Here is a 21,382-nt window from a genome sequence, read left to right as displayed (position 1 = left end):
TTAGGCGGCTCACAAAGACTAGGTATTATAAATCTATTGTTTAAAGGCGGACAAAGAGAAAAACTAGAAAACTGGAGGCCTATAACACTACTGAATGTAGATTATAAAGTAATGGCTCATGTTCTCTCCAATAGAATTGGAATTGGATCTATAATTGGATATGATCAGAAAGGTTATGTCAAAGGGAGATTTGGAGGAGAGAATATTAGGTTAGTAGAAGATGTATTGTCATATACAGAAAATAACAATCAGCCAGGTGCAATAGTTTTTCTAGACTTTGCCAAGGCGTTTGATTCTATAGATAGAAATTTAATGTTTATATGTCTGAAAAAATATGGTTTTGGACAGTCATTTATTAACTGGATAAAAACTATATATACAGATACACAATGCCTTGTAACCCACAATGGTTGGATATCTGAAAGATTCAATATGAGATGTGGTGTAAGACAGGGTTGTCGTTTTGTTCTAAATTCATAATTGGTTTTTCTAGTACTGCTGCACCATTATGGGAATTAACTGGTAAAACAGTGGAATGGGTGTGGAATAAAAACAATGATCTGGCATTTTCCAAATTACAATCTAAAATCGTATCTGCTCAAGTAGTAGCTTATTTTAAAAGGGATGCTCCTACAAGAATTACGACTGACGCATCTCCTTTTGGGTTGGGTGCCGTATTAGAGCAATGCCATGGTAGATTGGAAACCAGTTTATTTCATAAGTAGAAAATTAAATGACACTGAAAGTAGATATTTCCAGTTTGAAAGAGAAACCTTGGGTATAAAGTGGGCTTGTGAGAAATTGCAGCTTTCAGTTTAGCTGTATCATCCCCTGTCGGATGTAGCCCTCCTCATGCTTCTGCCAATCCCGTCTGTTCTGTGCTGTCCTCGCCCACGTGATGCCTGCATACTTTGTAATGTCGTCCCTCCATCGCCGTTTCTGCCTTCCCCTTTTTCTTGTGCCGGTTCTCTTCTTTTTATTGCAGCTTTAATTGGAATTAAATTTGTAGTATGAACCGACCATAAACCGTTATTATCCGTGTTAAAGCCAAATTCTAGACCACCTTCAGCTCGAATTGAGCGATGGCTGTTGTTTTTACAACAATTTTCCTTTTCAGTTGAATATATAAAAGGCTCTGAAAATTATGCGGATGTTCTAAGTTGAATGAATTTTGAATAATATTGAGAAGCTCATTATTTCTGGAGACTGGTCAAATTGTAATGATCCATGGTTCAACAACCAATTAAACAAATCAAAATATACAAATAAACCGAAGATCAAGTAATGTGGAATATAAAGGCAGACCAAGACTGGGGACCTTTCCAACAATATTTAGATATGCAATTTAGTGATTGGGACCCAAATAATTTAAATGCAGATGAGGTCTGGAAACATTGGAAATCTATAGTAATCTTGGCCGCTAAAGAATGTTTTGGATATAAACCAAAATATAAACATGTTAAACCATGGTTTGACAAAGAAATTGAACAGTCCCTGAAGACGAGAAAAGATGCCTGTCGAGCACACCGTAATTACCATAAATACAATCCACTTAATGATAGTACATGTAATAATCTGTGGAATGATTATCAGGTCAAACGTAAACAAACTAAATTATTAATAAGACAAAAAATTATACAAACAAAAGTAGAAAATTGTTCAAAACTAATGGAAAAGGGAGGCCCTCAATGTCGTGACTTCTGGTATATGCTTAAAGGTAAAAAAGAGAAACATACTGCAAAAGCAATAATAATACCTGAAACTAATATTGTTACAACCGATAGGGAAACAATGAAGACGTCTCTTAAAATGCACTTTAATACATTAGGGAAAATGAACCAAAACCTAAAATGCGATGATCTGAACATGGCCAATAATCTGAATGATACTTTTAATTGGCAAGATGGAAATAATGAGAACACTATTGAAGAATTGAATTTTAGTCTAAATAATGTAGCCATAGCAATAACATATTGCAAAAACAATAAAAGTCCAGGAATCAACACAATAACAAATGAAATGTTAAAGAATGGAGGTAATCAGATGACTGAGTCTGTTTAAAATGTTTAATAGATTGAAAGAATTGCAATGCATACCTAATGAATGGAATAAAGGTACAATAATACATGTAAAAAATCAACATAAAAAACAACTATAGAGGTATAACATTAAACTCTTGTGTATCGAAAGTCTACAAGAGGATCATCGCCCAAACAGTGTCAAGTTTTATTGAGGAATATGATTTATTAGATGAAGTACAAGGAGGTTTTCGTAAGAATAGGTGTTGTGAAGACCATGTCTTTACCCTCAAAAGCATAATCGCAACCAGAAAAGCTGAAGGTAAAAAAACTTACCTTGCTTTCATAGACTTCAAAAAAGCATTTGACACTGTTTGGAGAGATGGCCTTATTCAGGCTATCAACAATATCAAAGGAAATTTACTTAATATAATTAAGAACCTTTATCTGAATGTACAATGTAAAGTAGCATTTGGAGACACTGTTACAGATTATTTTGGTATTGACGAAGGTGTAAAGCAAGGATGTACACTATCACCCTTATTGTTTTCAATATTCATTAACGAACTGTATAAAATGATTAAATGTAAGAACTTGAGTGTAAATATAGCCTCTTTTGGGCAGATGATGTGGTTTTAATTGCAGAGAATGAACGAGATTTGAATTCAGTATTAGAAACGACAGCTGAATTCTCACTAAAATGGAAACTTTCGTTTAATTATGAAAAATCAAATGTTTTAATCACAGGCCAAAGAATCAATTTACACAGAAAATGGCGACTAGGTGAAAATTATATATTGGAAACAGAGACCTATAAATACCTTGGTGTACATATATCTCGATCATTGTCTGATGTATGTCATATAAATGAAGTAATTAAGTAAGGTAACCGTATAATTGCTTACATCAAATCCATAATATCGGAACAAGTAGACTTTAACAGAGTCTACTATGGCGATTTGCTTTGGAAAATGATCGGACTACCTACCATAAACTATGCTAGCTCTGTTTGGCTCTGTAATGGGAAAACCTCACAAGACAAAATTGAGAATCTACAATATCAAATGGCTAGAATAATACTAAAAGCCCCGAGAAATGTTGCCAAAGAAGCATTGTATGGTGATTTGGGATGGCAAAGTATTATTTCCCTACAAAATGATTACAGAGTTCAATATTTTAACAGATTAAAGAATATGGAAGATTGTAGGTGGTCTCGATTACTTTTCAAGGCAATTTTATCTGTTCAAGAAAATATGACATGGCATTGGTTATCCAACGTAAAAGATATTTTAAATAAAACAAATTTTATAGACAAATTTAATCAAGAACCATCTACTAACTGGATAAAGCCATTTAGGAAAAATAATAAACAGGTTGATCATAACGAGTGGTTTTCAAAGGCCCAATGCAAAACAATGTTAACGGAATATACTATGTATAAAGGAACTCCAAACCTTGAACAATATTTGACTAACTAAACTAATTTTAAGAGTATCAATTTAAAATTTAAAGCAAGATCAAACTCTCTAGATCTTGAGGGTCGTTGACAATCCTGGTCAAGTCATAACACAGGATTATGTAAGATGTGTAGTACTAACAAAAAAGAAACAGTAAACATTTTTTATTTAAATGTCCTTCATTAAACTCTGTTAGAAATGATGTATACTTGGATCTTAAGAACAACCTCATAGACAATAATTTAAGTATGTACTGGGATAATTTTAATTGTGGATCTCAAGAATTAAAACACCACTTTATGCTAGACAATTTATTCACTGAAAATGAAACATTAGGAGAAATCTTTGATTTTTATTGTAAAAAATATTTAATGAAAGCATGGGTTACTAGATCTACAATTTTATCAGCATTACCTCTCTCAACTAATTGATTATTATAGTAAACAAGCTACAGATATCTCTATGAGGATGTATCTGTAAGTTTTATTTATTAATTTTTATTTATTTATCATATATTTTTGTTGTTCTGTTTTTATTTTTGTAGTTATATATATTGTACAGTTTACGTATTATGTATTTTCATACAGATCTAATTAATTAATTAGTTTACATTTTGTTTTGATGTTATGTGTTAGTATTTAGAACTTTGTAGCTTATGTTATTTGTATTTTGTCTGTAAAATGGATGCACCATTAACTGATAATGTGTGCCACCGATATAAAGGTGATTCCTATGAATAAATAAAATAAATACACCCACTGAAAAATGATTGGTTGTGATTGATTATTATTCGCGTTGGTCGGAGGCTATTTTGTTGCGTAAAACTGATGCTGCGCATGTTATTAAAGCGTTGCAAAGTGTGTTTAACACGCATGGTCTGCCGTATAGTATTAGAACTGATAATTGTCCTCCTTTCGCATCCAAAGAATTTGAAGATTTTCTTGAGTATCTTGCTATAACACACGTAAAAGGTGTACCGTTGTGGCCTCAATCAAATGGTGGGGTAGAAAGGTTTAAAGAAACCATACTTAAACCAATTAGAACTGCAAAACTAGGAAAAGATTGGCATAAAGAGTTCTCAAATTTTCTATTTCCTTCCTTTACCTCATACGGTTACGGGGGCAAGGCCCGACATGCTCCTTATGAAGCGTGAGCTAAGAGATAAATTACCTCAAATTAAATTTGATTGTAAACTTGTTGAATCCGATTGGGAAGAGATGGTGCAAGTGCGCGATATGCGTTGCAAAATGCGGCAAAAGCAATGCAGATACAAATCGTAGAGCTGTGCCATCTGATGTACAACAGGGTGATGAGGTAATGCTTAGGTTTAACCAGAAACCAAGTAAATTGTGTTCAAATTTTGAAGTTGATCCATATGATGTTATAAAAGAAGGTAGTGCTGTTATTTTGCAAAACACTAAATCTGGGGTAACGAAAATGAGAAATGTATCTCAGGTTAAAAGGTTAAGTAATAATGAGGATAACAATGTATCATTTGATTCTAGTCAAGTTGTAATGGACAATAATGTACAAGATAATGGTGTAAATGTTAATAATTATGGTTATAATTCTGCTAAGGAGATTGTTGATCTGCCAGCTGTTGAGAAAGCATTAGTTAATGAACCTGAACCCATCACAGTACTGAGACAGTATCTAGGGTTAGAAAGTCTCCAGATTATTTTGTACCTTAGTGCTAACTTTGGTGGGGGGTGATGTATTTTTTACGTAGTTATGTAAATAGCCTACTTGGTCTGCAAGTTGCATTATTTGCATATTGGTCTGCAGATGGCCAGTCCTACAGTTAAATACGTAATTAGCACGATAAAAGTGTCGAATTAGTTATATACACCTACTACTGTAAGGAAACATTTGTTACTATTAGTACTGTATGGTAATTGTTATATAAATATGGAAACATATATGACCTCATAACCTCTCGCTATTCCTGGCGGAGGTAATAAGAATTTAGCTTACCAGATGTAGACAATATGTTAAATAAACTTCCTTTCAATCTTTTGAATGAAGGGTTTTAAAACCATAGAAAATGAGATTTCAATTGAAGTTCTTGCATATAATTTTACATGCGTTTGCAGTTGAAATCTGTTAATCAACAGGTCTCTCACCCACCTTAGTCTATCATACTACCATGGATTAAAAATCCCTGCTTCATATCTTATACAGTAGTCTAGGAGTCGGACATACATCTAAAAAAAATTAATCTAGGCCTAAACAGTCTTAACATAAAGTATAGCTTACTAAGGTTGTGCCTACTCTAAGAAAATAACAAAAGGCCAAAGAAAACCAATTGAGGCATGTTCCTACTTCAGATAGATGCCATAACAACCAGTTGTGGTTACAGAACCATTGTAAAGATTGATGAGAGCGATATACTCAATAGACTGATGGTACGATTCTCTTCATGGAACAATTATCATAAGAAGAACTATTGATGATAATTGTTAGTCAATTTTTTAATACTCTGTAATTTAATTTATACAGTTCAAACCGATCATCAAATTGAGGGATTCACAAATCTCTGGATCACCCAATCTAATAAATGTTCAAGCCAACAGTACATCCATGTTTAATCTTCTTTAAAAGTCTATGCCCGTGACAGAGGTCACAGTACAGGTTTGTCCTTGATGATGCACACTGCATACAGTAGGCAGGGTAGAAGAAAAAATCAAAATCAAACAAGTTAAAACTGCCTCAATATAAATTTATTGAAACGACATGTTTTCGGCATAGCCCATCATCATTATGATTTCAGTTTCAGTTCAATCTGAATCAATAAATTATCAGTTGGACAGTCCATTGATGTTTTAATATAGGAACTCAATATGTCATGGGTCAACTCAAGATAAGAAAGGGCTTAAAGAGATTGCTGGTATTAAAAAGCTTAGTGTCAAAGGTAAAAAATGTCTCTGACTGGGTTCATGTTCTATTGAATATAGTATCTCCAGTTCTTTCTTCCTTTCTGGCAATATTTTTATATGTTACTAGTTGCAAAGGACTACCCCAATTATTTCTAAACTGACTGATACAACCTTCCATTTATGTGATGGTAAAAAAAAATAATAAGAAGGGTTTAATGGGATTATTCAAAAGAGACAAAATTCCTGACTGGGAACGGAACCAAATTATCTAGTAGGGCCTGGGATAGTAGGGCCTATAAGAAAGTCGACAATTCTTGGCCGACAATGTGGATACAACTCAAAGAAAGTTTTGAAACCTATAAATGGTAAACGGTACCTCTTTAGATCATATAAAAAACAAATTATCCTAGCCTATCCTAGGTCTACTCTATAGGCATACCTTTCAATCTGAAGAATCTACTTACAGCAGATGTTATATATAAAAAAATAATAAAAATGTTTTTATATTCGTGAAAATAGAATTTCATCTTTTATCTCATAAAATGAGATGTCCAAAACTGGTTAAAAATGTTAATTTTGGGGCTAAAAATATTGCTTCATACTTTTTATTTTAATATTGTTCTTTTCAATATTTCCGGTAAAAAACGAAGGCCCGAAAGTTTCATTTTTTTGTTGCTGTGTCAGATGGAATAAGACAAAACATTTTACTAGTGGTCTAAGAATGTAGTTTGTGACCTTAAATAGAAAATAGAACAGATGATGTCAACATTTTAATGTAGATTAGTGATTAGATAAAGATACTTACCGGGCAAGGCGAATATTAATTTTTTCTTTCCCTCATACTCAACTGTAGCAAATGTTGTAGGTTTCCTGAAAATATATTTATTAAAACTATAGTACATATTTTAGTGATAGTATTTCATTTCATAAATTGAAAGCTTAATTACTAAATATCTACTACAAAGCAAAAGTACTATGAAGCCACAGTGGGTTATTGTAGTTATAGCCTCCCATCAGGGAGCCTAGAGCCAAAAATGTTGCACTGTCCATATCATCATGTGAGCAACCCAGTTGATTAATAACGACAAAGGTGGTTTAATTGTTTTTGTTGTACATATGCCCTTGAGGTTGCCAAAATGCTTAACTGTTTGACAGGAATAACCAACATTTGTGATCAAAACAACTAAACCAAACAATTTTACTTGCATAAAAGTTCATATACCCAGCCTGGTAGCATGCATTGCTTCCAAAACTTTATTCAATCACATCAATGGCATTGATCAAACAACATCCCTGACTAAAATAACATCAAACAACATTAATAGCTCAACACTGTTTGTTGTAACTGAGCTACATATTTCTTTAAAATAATTGTTTTTCTCTCAAACCACCTCAAGAGTGTTTCACATAATAACTCAAGATAAAAAAAAAGTCTTATTTCATAATTTATCAGTCAATTCATAACGAACATGGTCGTTTCCAAGAATAAATTGCAATTAAATTTCCAATTAAAAAAAAACTGTCTGCTAATTCATGTTCAAATGCAGGACAAGTAAAGAAAGTTCCTCTTTGTTAAGTTCAGAGGCAGATCCAGGAGGAGTGCTTTACCAATTGTTGATTAATAAGAAATGTAATGAAAACATTAATAAAATATCAAAATATACATAATTTTAATTTAAGATTGAAATATATAGGGTGATCTATCTTTACTACATTTAATACCTTATGAATAGGATGAAATTGTTCATAATTGTATTTTGCTCATTTTTCCTTATATTATAAATAATAATTAATGAAACAAGCATTACCCAGGTTTTAAGAACACACGGCCAAAGTGGATGTGAGCATGGAAAACTTCGCTAAGTGTGTACTTTAAGAGATCCTTCTCACCCATTGAAACCCCACCAGTAGATACAACAACATCAGCAGAACTAAAAGCCTTCTTTAAAATAGTCTGCAATGACTGTAAACTTGAATAAAAAATAAACAAATTCATAAAAAGAATGTTATGTGTATCATTCTAATTTTAATGAAATACAAATTCTAGTATTACAGTCCAAGATGACAAATTAAAACAAGTATAAAAATCATTTAAAAGCACTTTTTATCGTTTCTTGAATTGAAAAAAAAAATGACTGTAAAAGTTTTATGTATTTTTTCATAAGATAAAAAAAAATAGAGCCAATGTTATTAAGTTACTTTCCTGGAATGAATTAGCTCCAGATTTCGCACAGCTTTTTGAATGGTCATTAAATAGTTTTTGTGTCGCTAGTTTTTGGAAAGCAGCTAATAGAGATGTTTGCAGATCCATATCAATTTGCCTACTGTGTTAAACGAGGTGTTGACAACGCTCTGATTTCTTTCTTACATCCTGTTTTGGCTCATTTAGACAAAGCTAAATCCTATGCCAGAACTTTATTTTTAGACTTTAGTTCAGAATTCAACACTATTCAACCATATATGTTGTTAGTCGATAAGCTTAGGAATCTAAATGTACATCTTTTTATATCTAATGGATTAGCGATTTTATTAGTAATCGAACACAAAGGGTTAAGATTACAAATATGTTTCAAGTTGGATATTTTCAAATACCGGTACCGTACTCCACAAGGATGTATCTCGTCACCACTACTTTTTTCTATATATACGTGTAATTTGAGGTGTTTTGATAGTACCTGTTATATATTTAAGTTTGCTGATGATATGTGTGTAACAGGGCTTATAACTAATGATGATGAAACTGCGTACAGAAATAAGGTTGCTCATGTTATTAAATGGTGCTCCGAGAATCATCTCATTATAAATGCTATGAAAACTAAAGAAATGGTTTTTGACTTTAGGAGAAACAACAAAGATAGAACAATTAATTTTTAACAATGAATGCGTATCTAGAACAACAGAGCACAAATACTTGGGTGTAACTATAGACGATCAATTTAGTTGGAACAAGCATACCCAAAGTTTCTATTCTAAAGCTAGTCAACGCCTATTTTTTCTTAGGAATTTAACAACAAGACAAGATACGCTGTGCCTATTTTACCAAAGTGTAATCAAATCTGTTATGACGTTCTGTTGTATTTCCTGGTATTCAAATTTAACTAAGAAAACATCAATCAAATATGTAAAATAACTAAAGCAGCATGTAAAATAATTGGCGTAGAAATTGATAGTATATGTAATCTCTGTGATAAATCGGCTCTTAATAAATTAGAATGGATAATTAAAGATGTGACTCATCCACTAAATAGTATTGTAAGTTTTAATAGATATGGTAGAATTCAGCAATGCAAAGTTAAAACCAACAGTTTTAGAGACTCTTTTTTCCATATGCTTGTCATCTATATAATGTACATTTTTCAAGATAATTAGTTAAGGTGTTACGTTTTTATATTGTGTTTTAAATTGTATTGTATCTATGTTTCTAAGCTCAGGTAAACAAATTTCATGTATGTAATATTATGTGACAATAAATTGAATCTTAAATCTTGGACGGTAACCATAGATTATCATAGAATATTCAACAGAAAAATAAAAAATTAGTACTACAGTTGACTCCGCCTAAGTCGAATTCATGTAAGTCGAAAAATCGCGAAAGTCAAATTTTTATGAAAGTCCCAATTCTTTCCTATACATTAGTGTGTAATTTTTATTTGCAAGTCAAATTTTTCTAAGTCGAAATTTGTCTAAGTCAACGTCTTTTTGCAGTCCGAATACACACATTCTTTAGTGATGTATATCGTATAAGTCAAAGTCACAAATCATGCGGAAACAACGCACTAAAAAAGCTGATGAAACGTACGTAATTCGATAAACAAATGACAGAGATAATGTGGGACCATATCGGTTCTCTCAAGCATGTTGTATAGCATAGGCGGTGTCCTATAACGCGCGCTATAATATATCTGTTGTGAGTTTTTTTTAGCGTTGAGAACTAGTGAGCGGCATTTTGTGGGTACCCATTTTGTGCTAGACAGACAGATGGCAATAAACAATGGATACCGTTTTCGAATAAGAACCGAAATGTATTTATTATACGTTTTCCTATTGTTATAAAGGAGGCTTAGCATTTATTATTAAACTCAATTCAAGAAGGCTCATCGTGTGGGCCGCGATATCGACATGGTCTACTAGGCCTAGTCATAGCGCGGCTAGTGAGTGAAATTAGGTCCTAGCATTTTTTTACAAATCTGTAAGTCGAAGTTTGCATAACACAAATTTTTATACCAGTCACCTTAGATTTGACTTAGGCGGGGTCGACTGTAGTAGTTATTTACTTTGAATTATACATTGAAATACTTAATCAGACATAAAATGATTTAGCTTTAGGAAATTTGATGTCTGGAATTAAATTAATCCTGGGGCATTTATTCAAATCATACTTGTCTTTAGCTATGCCAACATCTAGTACTGGAAAACCATATTCTTTGAATGCAGCAAGTAGCATTGTTTTATTACTGTCATAGACACACCCTGGTTTCAGTTCTTCACCAGCTACACATAACTATAAAAAGTAAGATATTTATCAAATGAACATGTGATAAGTGAATTTTGTGATTCATGTGAGGAGATAAACTTCAGATTTTTCCTATCTTTGTTTAAAATAATCTATATATTAATGCTACTAAATTTTTCTCCTCTAAAACCACTGAAAGATACGTGCTCACATTTGCCGCACTGATGTTTATTGAGGGGCCGCACACGATAGGCTATGTCACTTTCCTGAATTTTAAGGATAAACACTAAAAAAAGGCAAAAAATAGTAGTAATTTGACGTCTCAGCGACCATATTACGTCACTGTATAAACTATGCAACCTCCTCTGTTGTGTACTGCCATGGCCGGATCTACAAATACCATGCAGGGCCGCTTATAAACAGTCTTTAGTCAACCGTATCGAATGATCACGCTGTTGAAGTTTTAATTAATTACACCTATCCCTGGAACAGAATGTATTCGCCGTGACCATTGATATCAATGCTTAGTAGGTTCGATTTCAATCCGCGACATGTGTAATAATTAAGTATCACCGTTTAAAGCTAAAAATCAAAATTAAACCACAATGTAATTACAAAACTAGCAACAGATACGAAAAAATACACACAAAAAAATTGAAAAAAAAAACACATTAAAAAAAATGTAAATGAACAAAAAAAAACAACAAAAACACACACAAATAAAATGAATCCAAATAGCCTAGGTGTCGTGTTTCCACAAAATAAATAATAAATAATGTTTTGGGTGTATAGTTTTGTGTTTAGCATGTTATGGGAGGTTGTTGGGTGAGGAGAAAATAAAAAACCATGAAATAAACAAAAATGTAAATTTAAAAAACACACACACAAACAAATAAAATGAATCCAAATGAGTGTTGTGTTTCCGCTAAATATCAAATATCAACGAAAAATACACCCAAAATGTGTCAGAGCGCATCATCTAATGTCTACTACTTTTTGTGTAGAGTCCGTAATCATTGTTAATATTCCAATACTTCACATCTTAATTCGATAACTTACAAATTCATATTTTATCATTAAAATGTTTTAATCTCTGCCGACTGATTGACAGAAGTCTGCTCGCTCATGCACGTTGTCACTTTCTGAGGCGCACTCCAAATCCAGTATTGCTTTCATTTTGTAGCTTACAGATATTTCAAAGTAAAGGAATGCTCTGTGTATAACAAAATCAATGGCCGTAAGTAGTTCCGAGTTGTATTGATATTGTTGACAGTTTTGTCAGGGGCCGGGAAGCGATTTTTTATTTCGTACAGAAGTTGGAGCTCCTTATGTGAAAGATAGTTAAGTTCCTAAATATAACTAAACCTAACGCTCTAAATAATCTCTCTCTCACTATAAAGTAAAAAGAACTTGCTCATCGGATTCGAACCCCATACATCGACATGTAAAGTCCATAGTCTAATCCACTCGACTACACAGACGGCTCGACAGAAAACCTTTGTATTAGTGAATTGTTAGCTCATTTCTAATGTAGCTTATGGACATGATAAATGAATATTCCTGTTTATTTTGTGACGTCTCACGAGGGGTCCCCAACTTATGTACGAAAAGAAATATTGTGGCCGGGAAAAGTACGCTTTTATTATACTTAATAATCATGCCATGCGAATTATTATTAAGGCAGACAAACCGTGCTGAGCACAGGTTTCTGGTAGACCACACTACAAAAGTAGCAAGTACGTAACAAATCTCCCATACAAAAAAATTGCAAAATATCAAAACCAGTGAAATAAAAATAAAATGTAAATGAATAAACTTAATTCGTGTTTCGCAGCAATGTGTTTTTCATTCGATTTTTGTCCACCTTTTTTTATCTCTACGTATCAAATAATTAATACACCACGAAAAACACCCAAAATAATATAGTTTGGCATTTTTATACTTTCGTTATGTGTTTGGGCGCATCATCTAATTTACACAGCACAATTTTTCTTTAGCGCCTTTTATTTTCCAGTCAAAAGTAAAGTCAAAGTTTCATATCCCTCGAAATACGCTCATCAAAATCTGTAATCACATTTAAAACTAAACTCAAAACTCATCTCTTCAGAGAAGCATAATCACACGCTACTACTTGCACAGATCTTGGAAAACACAGCGCTTTGAAACCTTTGTCTCTTGCGCTTTATAAATGTTATTTATTATTATTATTATTATATCCACTGTACTATTGCTTTAATTTTGTAGCCTACATATATTGAAGTGAAGGAATAGTGTATAACAAACCAATGGCCGTAAATACAGTAGTTCCGAATTTTATTTGTGATACAATTTGTTTTTATAATTTGTCACAGTACTTTTATCAAAGTGCGCTGTTAATTGATTTAAAATTATGTGAGAATGTTTATAATATCAAAAGCCAGCCGCCACATGCAATCAATTATTATTGGATACCGCCCTATAGGATGACATTTACTGCATTTTGCACTCGACTCACATGTAAATGATAATACTTAATAATACTAGGTTGTTTTTTGTGATTCAAAAATAATAAAAACATTATATTTTATATATTTTTATTTCAAATTGTTTAAACAGTATATAAGTTTGCAAATAGTACATTAATTTTTTCAGTCAAACTTTGGTACACTCACCACAGGAGGGCTATTAATCCACTTTGCATATAGATAAAGTTATCACGAAAACGATGTTTTGTGACAAGGCCAATTTTATTATTTCACTTGGGTGAAGTTTTAATGGAAAGTTCCCGTCATGAATTTTACTACTGGTTTATAATTTACGAACACCTATTAATTGTACACAGGGCGGATTCAGTGGGGTTGCGCATAGGGCGCATGCTCCTTCTTTTAACAGACAAAATGAAATAATGAACTGTTTTTTTATATCATCAGACTATTAATATTATATCATGGAGTTATAAATTTATATAATGAAAAATCCTGGATCCACCAATTAAATTGGTTAAATATGAAAAACAACCTACCTCATTCCCAGTAGATAACACTGCCACCACAGGCATCTTATAAACTGTGACTTCTGATATCCCTACCATAGCAATTAGTCCCAACTCATTAGGTCCAAGTGGTAGATGTGATGAGACAATGACCTGACCTTGTTGAATATCCACACCAACTGGACTAAAAATATGAAAAATAAATATATTTTTGATTATCAATTTAAACAGTATATCTTGGTATGTTTTTTTTATTCATTCACCTAAAACATTAAATTCATGACACTAACTAGATGTCTGTGAAGTTATTCATTCAGTTAAAGGGACAGTCACACATACTTTTTAAAACAGATTTTAATATACTAAATGGTACGCTCGCTTCGCTCGCGTACCATTTAGCTCGTGCCCACAGATGGTTCTCGAATACATAATAATTTCAGCGTTAAAAAACTGGCGATTTCAAATGTACGTACCGCAGGACAATAATACATGTCGTTTACAGGAACGAATACATAGACACTGTGATTTATGTACTCAACTAAAATTAGCACCCTGGGAATTACTTCCGAAAGAGAAACTTGTCACAAAATGAGACCAATTGTTTAAGTCAAATTTAAACAAACTTAATTTGTGTTTTGTATGTAACATTAGGGTTGAGGGATGAGGAAGAGGATGGGTGCAAAGAAGAACAATTTTTAAATATATTCTTTATCCATTTAGTAACGAAATATTAATTGTTTTCATGTTTTACAAATAATATACCACTAAACACAGTAAAACATTGCGATGTAATACTTTGTTGAAACTATCACCGTCCTAGTCGATTGAAATAGTACAGTACATGATACATCACTACGACGTGTATATGTTTATATAATGTAAAACAATTTGTGAAAACCACCTCTATTCGGGGAAAATCATAAATTCGATTTAATCGTCAATAATATTAAATTATCGAACTCAACTTAATTAGTAGGCCTAATGGTTTTCAATTGTTTCTTAGAGCCAATTCATACTTAAGTTGGTTCCTACCCTACCCACCAAAGTTGTTCTGCGTTTAGGGCATGTGATGCACCGTAGGCCTTTCCTCTACTGGCTTTACAACGCTACTCATGCCAGTGAGGGAAGGGTGATGATGTGGGTGGTTTAACTGCAATAATAAAGATTTGTACATAATATACGGCGACTGAAAACGCTAGCTCATTATCCGTTTAAAAAAATTCTATATCCAACCTCTGCAGCACAGATTGAAAAAAAAATAGATCAAATTTCTGTTATGAGTATACAGTACTTGCCTTTACGACGCCTGAGGGAATAGACACTTGTGGAACAGAGATTGGAATGTTCCATTCATCGCAAATCAATACATTTGTATAAACGTATATTAAATCTATCAAAATAGTATTTTTTAAAGAAAATCGGCCTGTCTTCAACATTATGATGCTGTATTCGAGCTGTTCAACCGGTTTTCAGCCATTAAAAACAATTATCGTAGGAGGAGATAGGAAAATGCGAAGCATCCTCGTATTATTGTCTGCGGGTATTTTTCAAGATGGACATCCATTAGACAGTGTATACCACGATCGAAAAACACCCCTATTTGGGGCAAATCGTTGAACCTAAATTCGTTTTAATCGTCAAAAACTAATTATCGAACTCAATTTAATTAGTAAACAGGGTTACATCAGGTGGTTAAAATCAGTACCGAAAGTATGAAACAACTTTATATACCATCGAGTAAACATTCTAGAAATAACGCGTGATTTACTGAATTTTGCCCTTACGTAAATTTATATATAGATTAACTGTCTAATTGAGTTGCTATTCCATAAACATGTTAGCCTTGGCCTCCTCTACTTCTTCCTGTCAAAGTTTAATAACATTTTATGCATTTACCCTTCTACGGCGAATAAGTAACTAGCTTTACAAACTACTAGACCTACTAAATATTTAAAAAATGTTTGGTATGGATCGTGTGACCTTTGAACTACTCTACTATTTGCCACCCTAGTTCCGCGAACTTTTTATATCTACGCCCTCTACGACGAATAAGTAGTAACTAGCTTTTATGACCGTTATAACACTTGGCCTACTTAATATTTCCAAAGTATTTTGGTATGGATCAATGACCCTTGACCTAATCTACCATTTGCCACCCTAGTTCCACGACCTTTTTTGCATCTACGTCCTCTACGGCAAATAAGTAACTAGCTTTACGTTATAACACTTGACCTACTTATTTTTTTCTTGACCATCATCCTTTGGAACAAAGCTTAGTGTCATAAGAACATTTTTTTATCGTGAGACACTATTGTTACTGACCCATCAGACAAAGAAATCAATTATATCAAGATGGCAATGTCCAGGGGATTTCGGAAATCGGAGTCACAGCGTTTGGTATCACCAAAATATTCATCTATATCCAAGTTGTTGTTGTTGTTGAATTGTTTAAAAACATTTTTTATATTAAATGTTTTTATTTGGTTTTATAGGCAAATTATATGATTGGTCAATACTGACATTTGACCCTTAATCGCAAAAGATGTTTTTGACTGAATTGATACCTAAAACCATAAAAATGTAATAAAAGACCAAATTGGGCTTCAATAAATTGGTTAGAATATATATATCTATATTATAATAGCATAGCACCAAGGCAAAATTTGTTCCTCTATCTCCTAAACCACAAGTCCGATACTAGCGCCATTAGAGCTGGCGGAACCTTTTATCAGGAAAAAGTTAACTCTTCCCTGCTTTTAATTCCCTTTATCCATTAAGCTATTATATATTATAACAACAAAATTTGTACGAAAAATATGTTTTTTAGACCAATCTATTTGCTGAATGATGCGTTTGGTAATTTGCAGCCATTTTCCTAAGTCACAATTAGGTCACTCTGGTCATTAGCAATATCGAGACAGCATATGTGGTCAGCGCAGCTGCGGTACAGTGTAGCGGCAACACATGCTGCCGTGCACCATTTCAAATGAATCTCAAACGGGCGGTAAGTACAATACCGTATTCTTGCTCATGTTTATACCTCATGCACTCTAAGAGAGTCTTCTAATTAATTTATCATTTAGGGTTATATGAAATATTGTGAAGTACATGATGCTAACATTCTGTTCCATTATTTTTTTTGTTATTTTTATTTGTTCGTTTTATTGTTTCTTTTCAAGGGGTGTACAAGGAGGTACAAACAAGTAGGATGAAGTTGCAGTCATATTTACTTCTTTCTAATTACACCACCATTTGTACTGTATGGTAATCATTAATTTAAATACTAATATTTAATTATAATTTGCATATTTAGAATTCGTAAATAACAGTGGACTTCCTTTTCTTTCTTTTTTTTATCAAATGTTCTGTGTGTATTTTTTTTAAATTTCTAAGAAATTGCATTTTACTTACAGCATACATAGCATACTAATAATTTAGTCTACTAGACTAGACTATATTATCAATAGATTTAAACATAGAAATGAGATTTCAATTGCATATAATTTTACATTTATGTATAGTATAATTAAATAATAATATATCTTTTGAATAAAAAGTAAATCCTTTTTATAAATGGAAAATATTACCGTATATCTTGACCCTCCTTGGGTGTGGTTAAAATGTTAATCTCTACTTCAATCTTACCCTATGTTTGAAAAAAAAGAAGAGTTAAACAACTAGCTTAATTTATTGAAGAAACCATAAATACACATTTTATAATTTTCACAATATTTGCTATGAATATTAACAATACAAGGAGATGAGTGTTGACAAAGTGCGAGGCAGCGAGGAACGCGAGGCAAATGAGGTATGCAAGGCACGCCAAATATTTGTGCGAGGCATCATTTTATCATTTCCAAAAGTGCGAGGCATGCAGGCATATAGTTTACAATTTCAAAAAGGTGCTAGGCATATCTTAACGTGCTATTATGCTATATTATAGGCCTAATAATCAATTCTTTATATTTTTATAATAGGCCTAGCGTATCTAAATAGATTTGTGTATTCCATTTGATGTAACGATTGTTTTTTTCATTCAAGTCATATCGTGTCAAATTTTACTTTTACAAAAGTGCCCAAACTGTTCAAAAGTTGTGCATCCGTATGCGCCATATTTAAAAAAAAAAACATGACAGTCTTCAACTTTCGATAAACAATAATTGTTATAGCGGTAGCGGAATGATTCTGCCCTGAGAGTTTTCGGCCTTGTGGCGATTCACCTCTCCTATAGCACGTGATTTCAGCAGCAACGCACAGACTTCTCTCTGAGCGGCGTGCCAAAGACATTTTTGACATTCCATTCTCTAGGAAATCAACACGTGTACCTCTCTCGCAAATAAGGTGAACAGCAATGGCCACGACAAGTTCAATAACTGGCGGTGAATAAAAGGTAACTGATATGCCGATCAAATAACATGTTGCAAAGAAAAAAATTGCGAGAGAATTCTGGAGCGCATGTGAAAAAGACTTACGTCCAACAATTGTAATACTAGGCCTAAAATTAAACTTTACCTAATAATCTTAGCCCTAACCTAGAGGCCTATATAGAAAATAATTTAATCAATTTTGATATAATAATAATTGGTGTAATATTAATAATGATACACATTCCTGTTTTAGTAGGATGGGTATATTACGAACAATTTTTATTTATTGTTGTCCATGTACGTACTGATAAACCTGGCGCTAGTTTCCTTTGCTTGTATTTTGACTCCAAATTTGATAACTAACTTTATCGTGTGAATACCACACCTTAGAAGTATACCTCATAAGTACTTTAATGAAGTAGAATCCTTAAATTAATGATTTTACAGGCGTGTTTCTCTGACCAGTTGAATTAAAATGTTCAGCTACAGGTTGATCAAGCTTTAATGTTTTGATAGCTGATCTGTGTTGTGTCATTCTCATACGGAGAATGTTTTTTGTTTCCCCGACGTACTGTTTACCACAAATATTACAGTATATGAGATAAACGACGTTTTTGGTTACACAATTAATTGATTGTCTTATCCGAAAAATGCGGCCAGTTTGGTAACTCTTAAATTTTTCAGTAGAATCAACCAATGAAGTTTTGCAAGATTTGCCGCAAAGGTGACTGCCCAAATTTTGGCTGTCATGAGAGTTAATTTCACTCTTAAATTTGGATCTGACTAATATATCACGAAGGTTGGGAGGTCTATGAAATGCAATAATGGGTGGTTCCGGAAAAACAGTCCTGAGACGTTCTGTGGACTGTAGAATGGGCATATGTTTCTCAATAATAGCCCGTAATGGAGGCAACCTAGGGTGATAGCTTGTGACCAATGGCACTCTGGTCGAATTTGACTGACGTGGTTTGTACGTCAGTGTTTGACATCAAGGAATATCTTTTGCTTTCTTTATAGCAGTTTCGATGTATTCCTTCTTGTAATTTCTATTCCAGAGATGTCCAGTTAGTTCTTCGGTACGATTCTGAAAATCTAAATCTGAAGAACAGATAAGTCTGATACGTAATGTTTGACGGTATGTTTTTAGTACAGTGTCGGGGATGACAACTGCTTGGGAGCAGATACATATTTTTATCCGTGGGTTTACGGAATAGGTCGGTTTTGAGTGTACCATTTTCTATGGTCACTATAGTGTCCAAAAAATCAATGCTACTAGTGGATTTGGTAGCTGTAAATTTGATAGTTGGGAGGGCTGAATTAATATTGAGAAGAAAAGAATCCAATTATCTTCACCATGGGTCCCGATCATGAAGATGTCGTCAATGTATCTAAACCAAACAAGTGGTTTATTAGGTTGGAGGGACAGAAAATTGGCCTCAAATTGTCCCATAAATAAATTTGCAAAAGATGGCGCCCTTTTTGTGCCCATCGCTGTGCCATGAATTTGAAAAAATAAAATTGTTGTTGGTTAAAATCAACAATGACCAGTTCTCGTAAATGAGCTTTAGTAGGCATTTTGCCTGGAATTTGTTTAATTTAAAATAAAAGCGTCTGATGAAACATCTAATGTAGCCAGAACAGAATTAGTAAAGTAAATCATCCACATATTCAGAAATTTTCTCTGTAGCAGTGCCATTGCCCGAAATAATGGGTCTACCAGGATTGCCTGCTTTGTGGATTTTAGGTAGGAAATAAAATCTGCCTGGAACTGGATTAACCTGTGCCAAATGAGGTCCAATCTTATCGATGGAGTGTTTTTTTTACCATCACAGAAACAGATTTTGCCACCTTATCCGCAATTTCCGGGGTGGGATCCATTGCAAGTTTACGATAATGAAGAGGATTGTTTAGCTGTCTTAAGGACTCCATTTCATAAAATTTGATGTCCATAGCAACAGTGGCAAAACCTTTATCAGCGGGTTTGATGATGATATCATGATATATATATATATATATATTTTGATTTAGCTTTTCTCTTTTTTGTTGTCACCTCCATTGAGATCCAGCTACCGATACCCACAGCATTGTCATTTTTTTCATTAATTTGCTTTTGGATTTATATGTTAATGAACATTTTTTGTTTTTTTTTTTTATGCAAAGAAATGAAGAAACAGTGGATAATTAAAAAAAAATTGTTAATACGAAAATATAATATCTTAATTAACTATTACAAAATAAAATCTAAAATATGTATGTAAACATATTTAACAAGAAATATTTCTTACAAAAAACGCTGCTCGTTTATTGACGTAACAGTTGATATATTGTCCCTATGAAAAATATTTTTTATTTCAAATTTGTTTTTGAATGCGTCATTTTATTGTCACATAATAGTTATTCACGTTAACCAAACAATTATTTACCTGAAAATAATGTAATTTAAAGCAAAAAATACTTAAATTGTCTGTCAGAAAATGGTTTTTGGGTTATAATCAAACGTTTCTTTTCTCTTTTTATACGTGAATAAATATTTTTTTTTTTTGTTACAGAAGTGAATAAGTAAAATACAACGAGAATTCATACTTTGATATGAAACAGACTCAATTTCTGTCACTTTAGTTTATTTTATTTTATTGCTAAGGCCAAGTCTGGGGGTCACTTCATCAAGCCTTGATACATCAAGTGTGAAGTATCCTATCACAAACAAAAACTTTAATGGACTGTTTTGATAATAATTCAATGATTATCTGACAGGGAATTACAGTATTATAATATCAGTCTAGATTGACAGTCAAATGGGACTCATTGTAAATACCAGAAATGCTTTGGGATTTGTAATTTTAGCATGACCTGTCCTAGTTTACAAAAAAACAAAAAACGTCGGCCTCTAGAACGATAACTGCTGCTTGCATTCAGCTTCTGAATGAGTAGTCCTCTTGGGATGTAGCTGGCTAAAGCAGTAGAGTGAAAACACAATATCAATGGAAAAAGTTAAAATATGCAAAAGTGCGATGAACAACAGTTCTATAAAGTTTATTAGAAAACATTCCTTGATCTATTCATTCTTAATCTAAGAGACAGCTTATTCTTAATCTAAGAGACAGCTTATTCTAAATAGACATCTGCAAATGCAATTCTAAATTTCGCAGGATTAATGGAACAAACGGGAATGGCTAATTTGAAATCATGATTGTGTTATATTTATAAAAATGGTTGGGGAGATAGCTTGTAGATCCGCAA

The 21,382-nt window shown here is 32.9% G+C and overlaps 1 protein-coding gene across 3 annotated transcripts in view; it reads right to left on the bottom strand.

The window, feature by feature from the left end:
• Positions 1 to 21,382, bottom strand: part of LOC144843748 (gephyrin-like) — a 150,506-nt gene that overhangs the window by 15,883 nt on the left and 113,241 nt on the right. For all 3 annotated transcript variants that reach the window (XM_078700676.1, XM_078700677.1, XM_078700678.1), the window contains 5 exons: positions 17,363 to 17,421; positions 13,806 to 13,959; positions 10,731 to 10,852; positions 8,160 to 8,321; positions 7,157 to 7,221 (listed from right to left, as the gene is read on the bottom strand). In XM_078700676.1, coding sequence (XP_078556802.1) covers positions 7,157 to 7,221; positions 8,160 to 8,321; positions 10,731 to 10,852; positions 13,806 to 13,959; positions 17,363 to 17,421 — 562 coding nt within the window. The remainder of the gene's footprint in view (positions 1 to 7,156; positions 7,222 to 8,159; positions 8,322 to 10,730; positions 10,853 to 13,805; positions 13,960 to 17,362; positions 17,422 to 21,382) is intronic.

This window comes from Antedon bifida, chromosome 5 (genome assembly GCF_963402885.1).
Source record: "Antedon bifida chromosome 5, ecAntBifi1.1, whole genome shotgun sequence".
Classification (NCBI taxonomy): domain Eukaryota; kingdom Metazoa; phylum Echinodermata; class Crinoidea; order Comatulida; family Antedonidae; genus Antedon; species Antedon bifida.
Note: the sequence above shows the minus strand (reverse complement) of the source record. Positions and strands in the feature narration are given on the sequence as shown.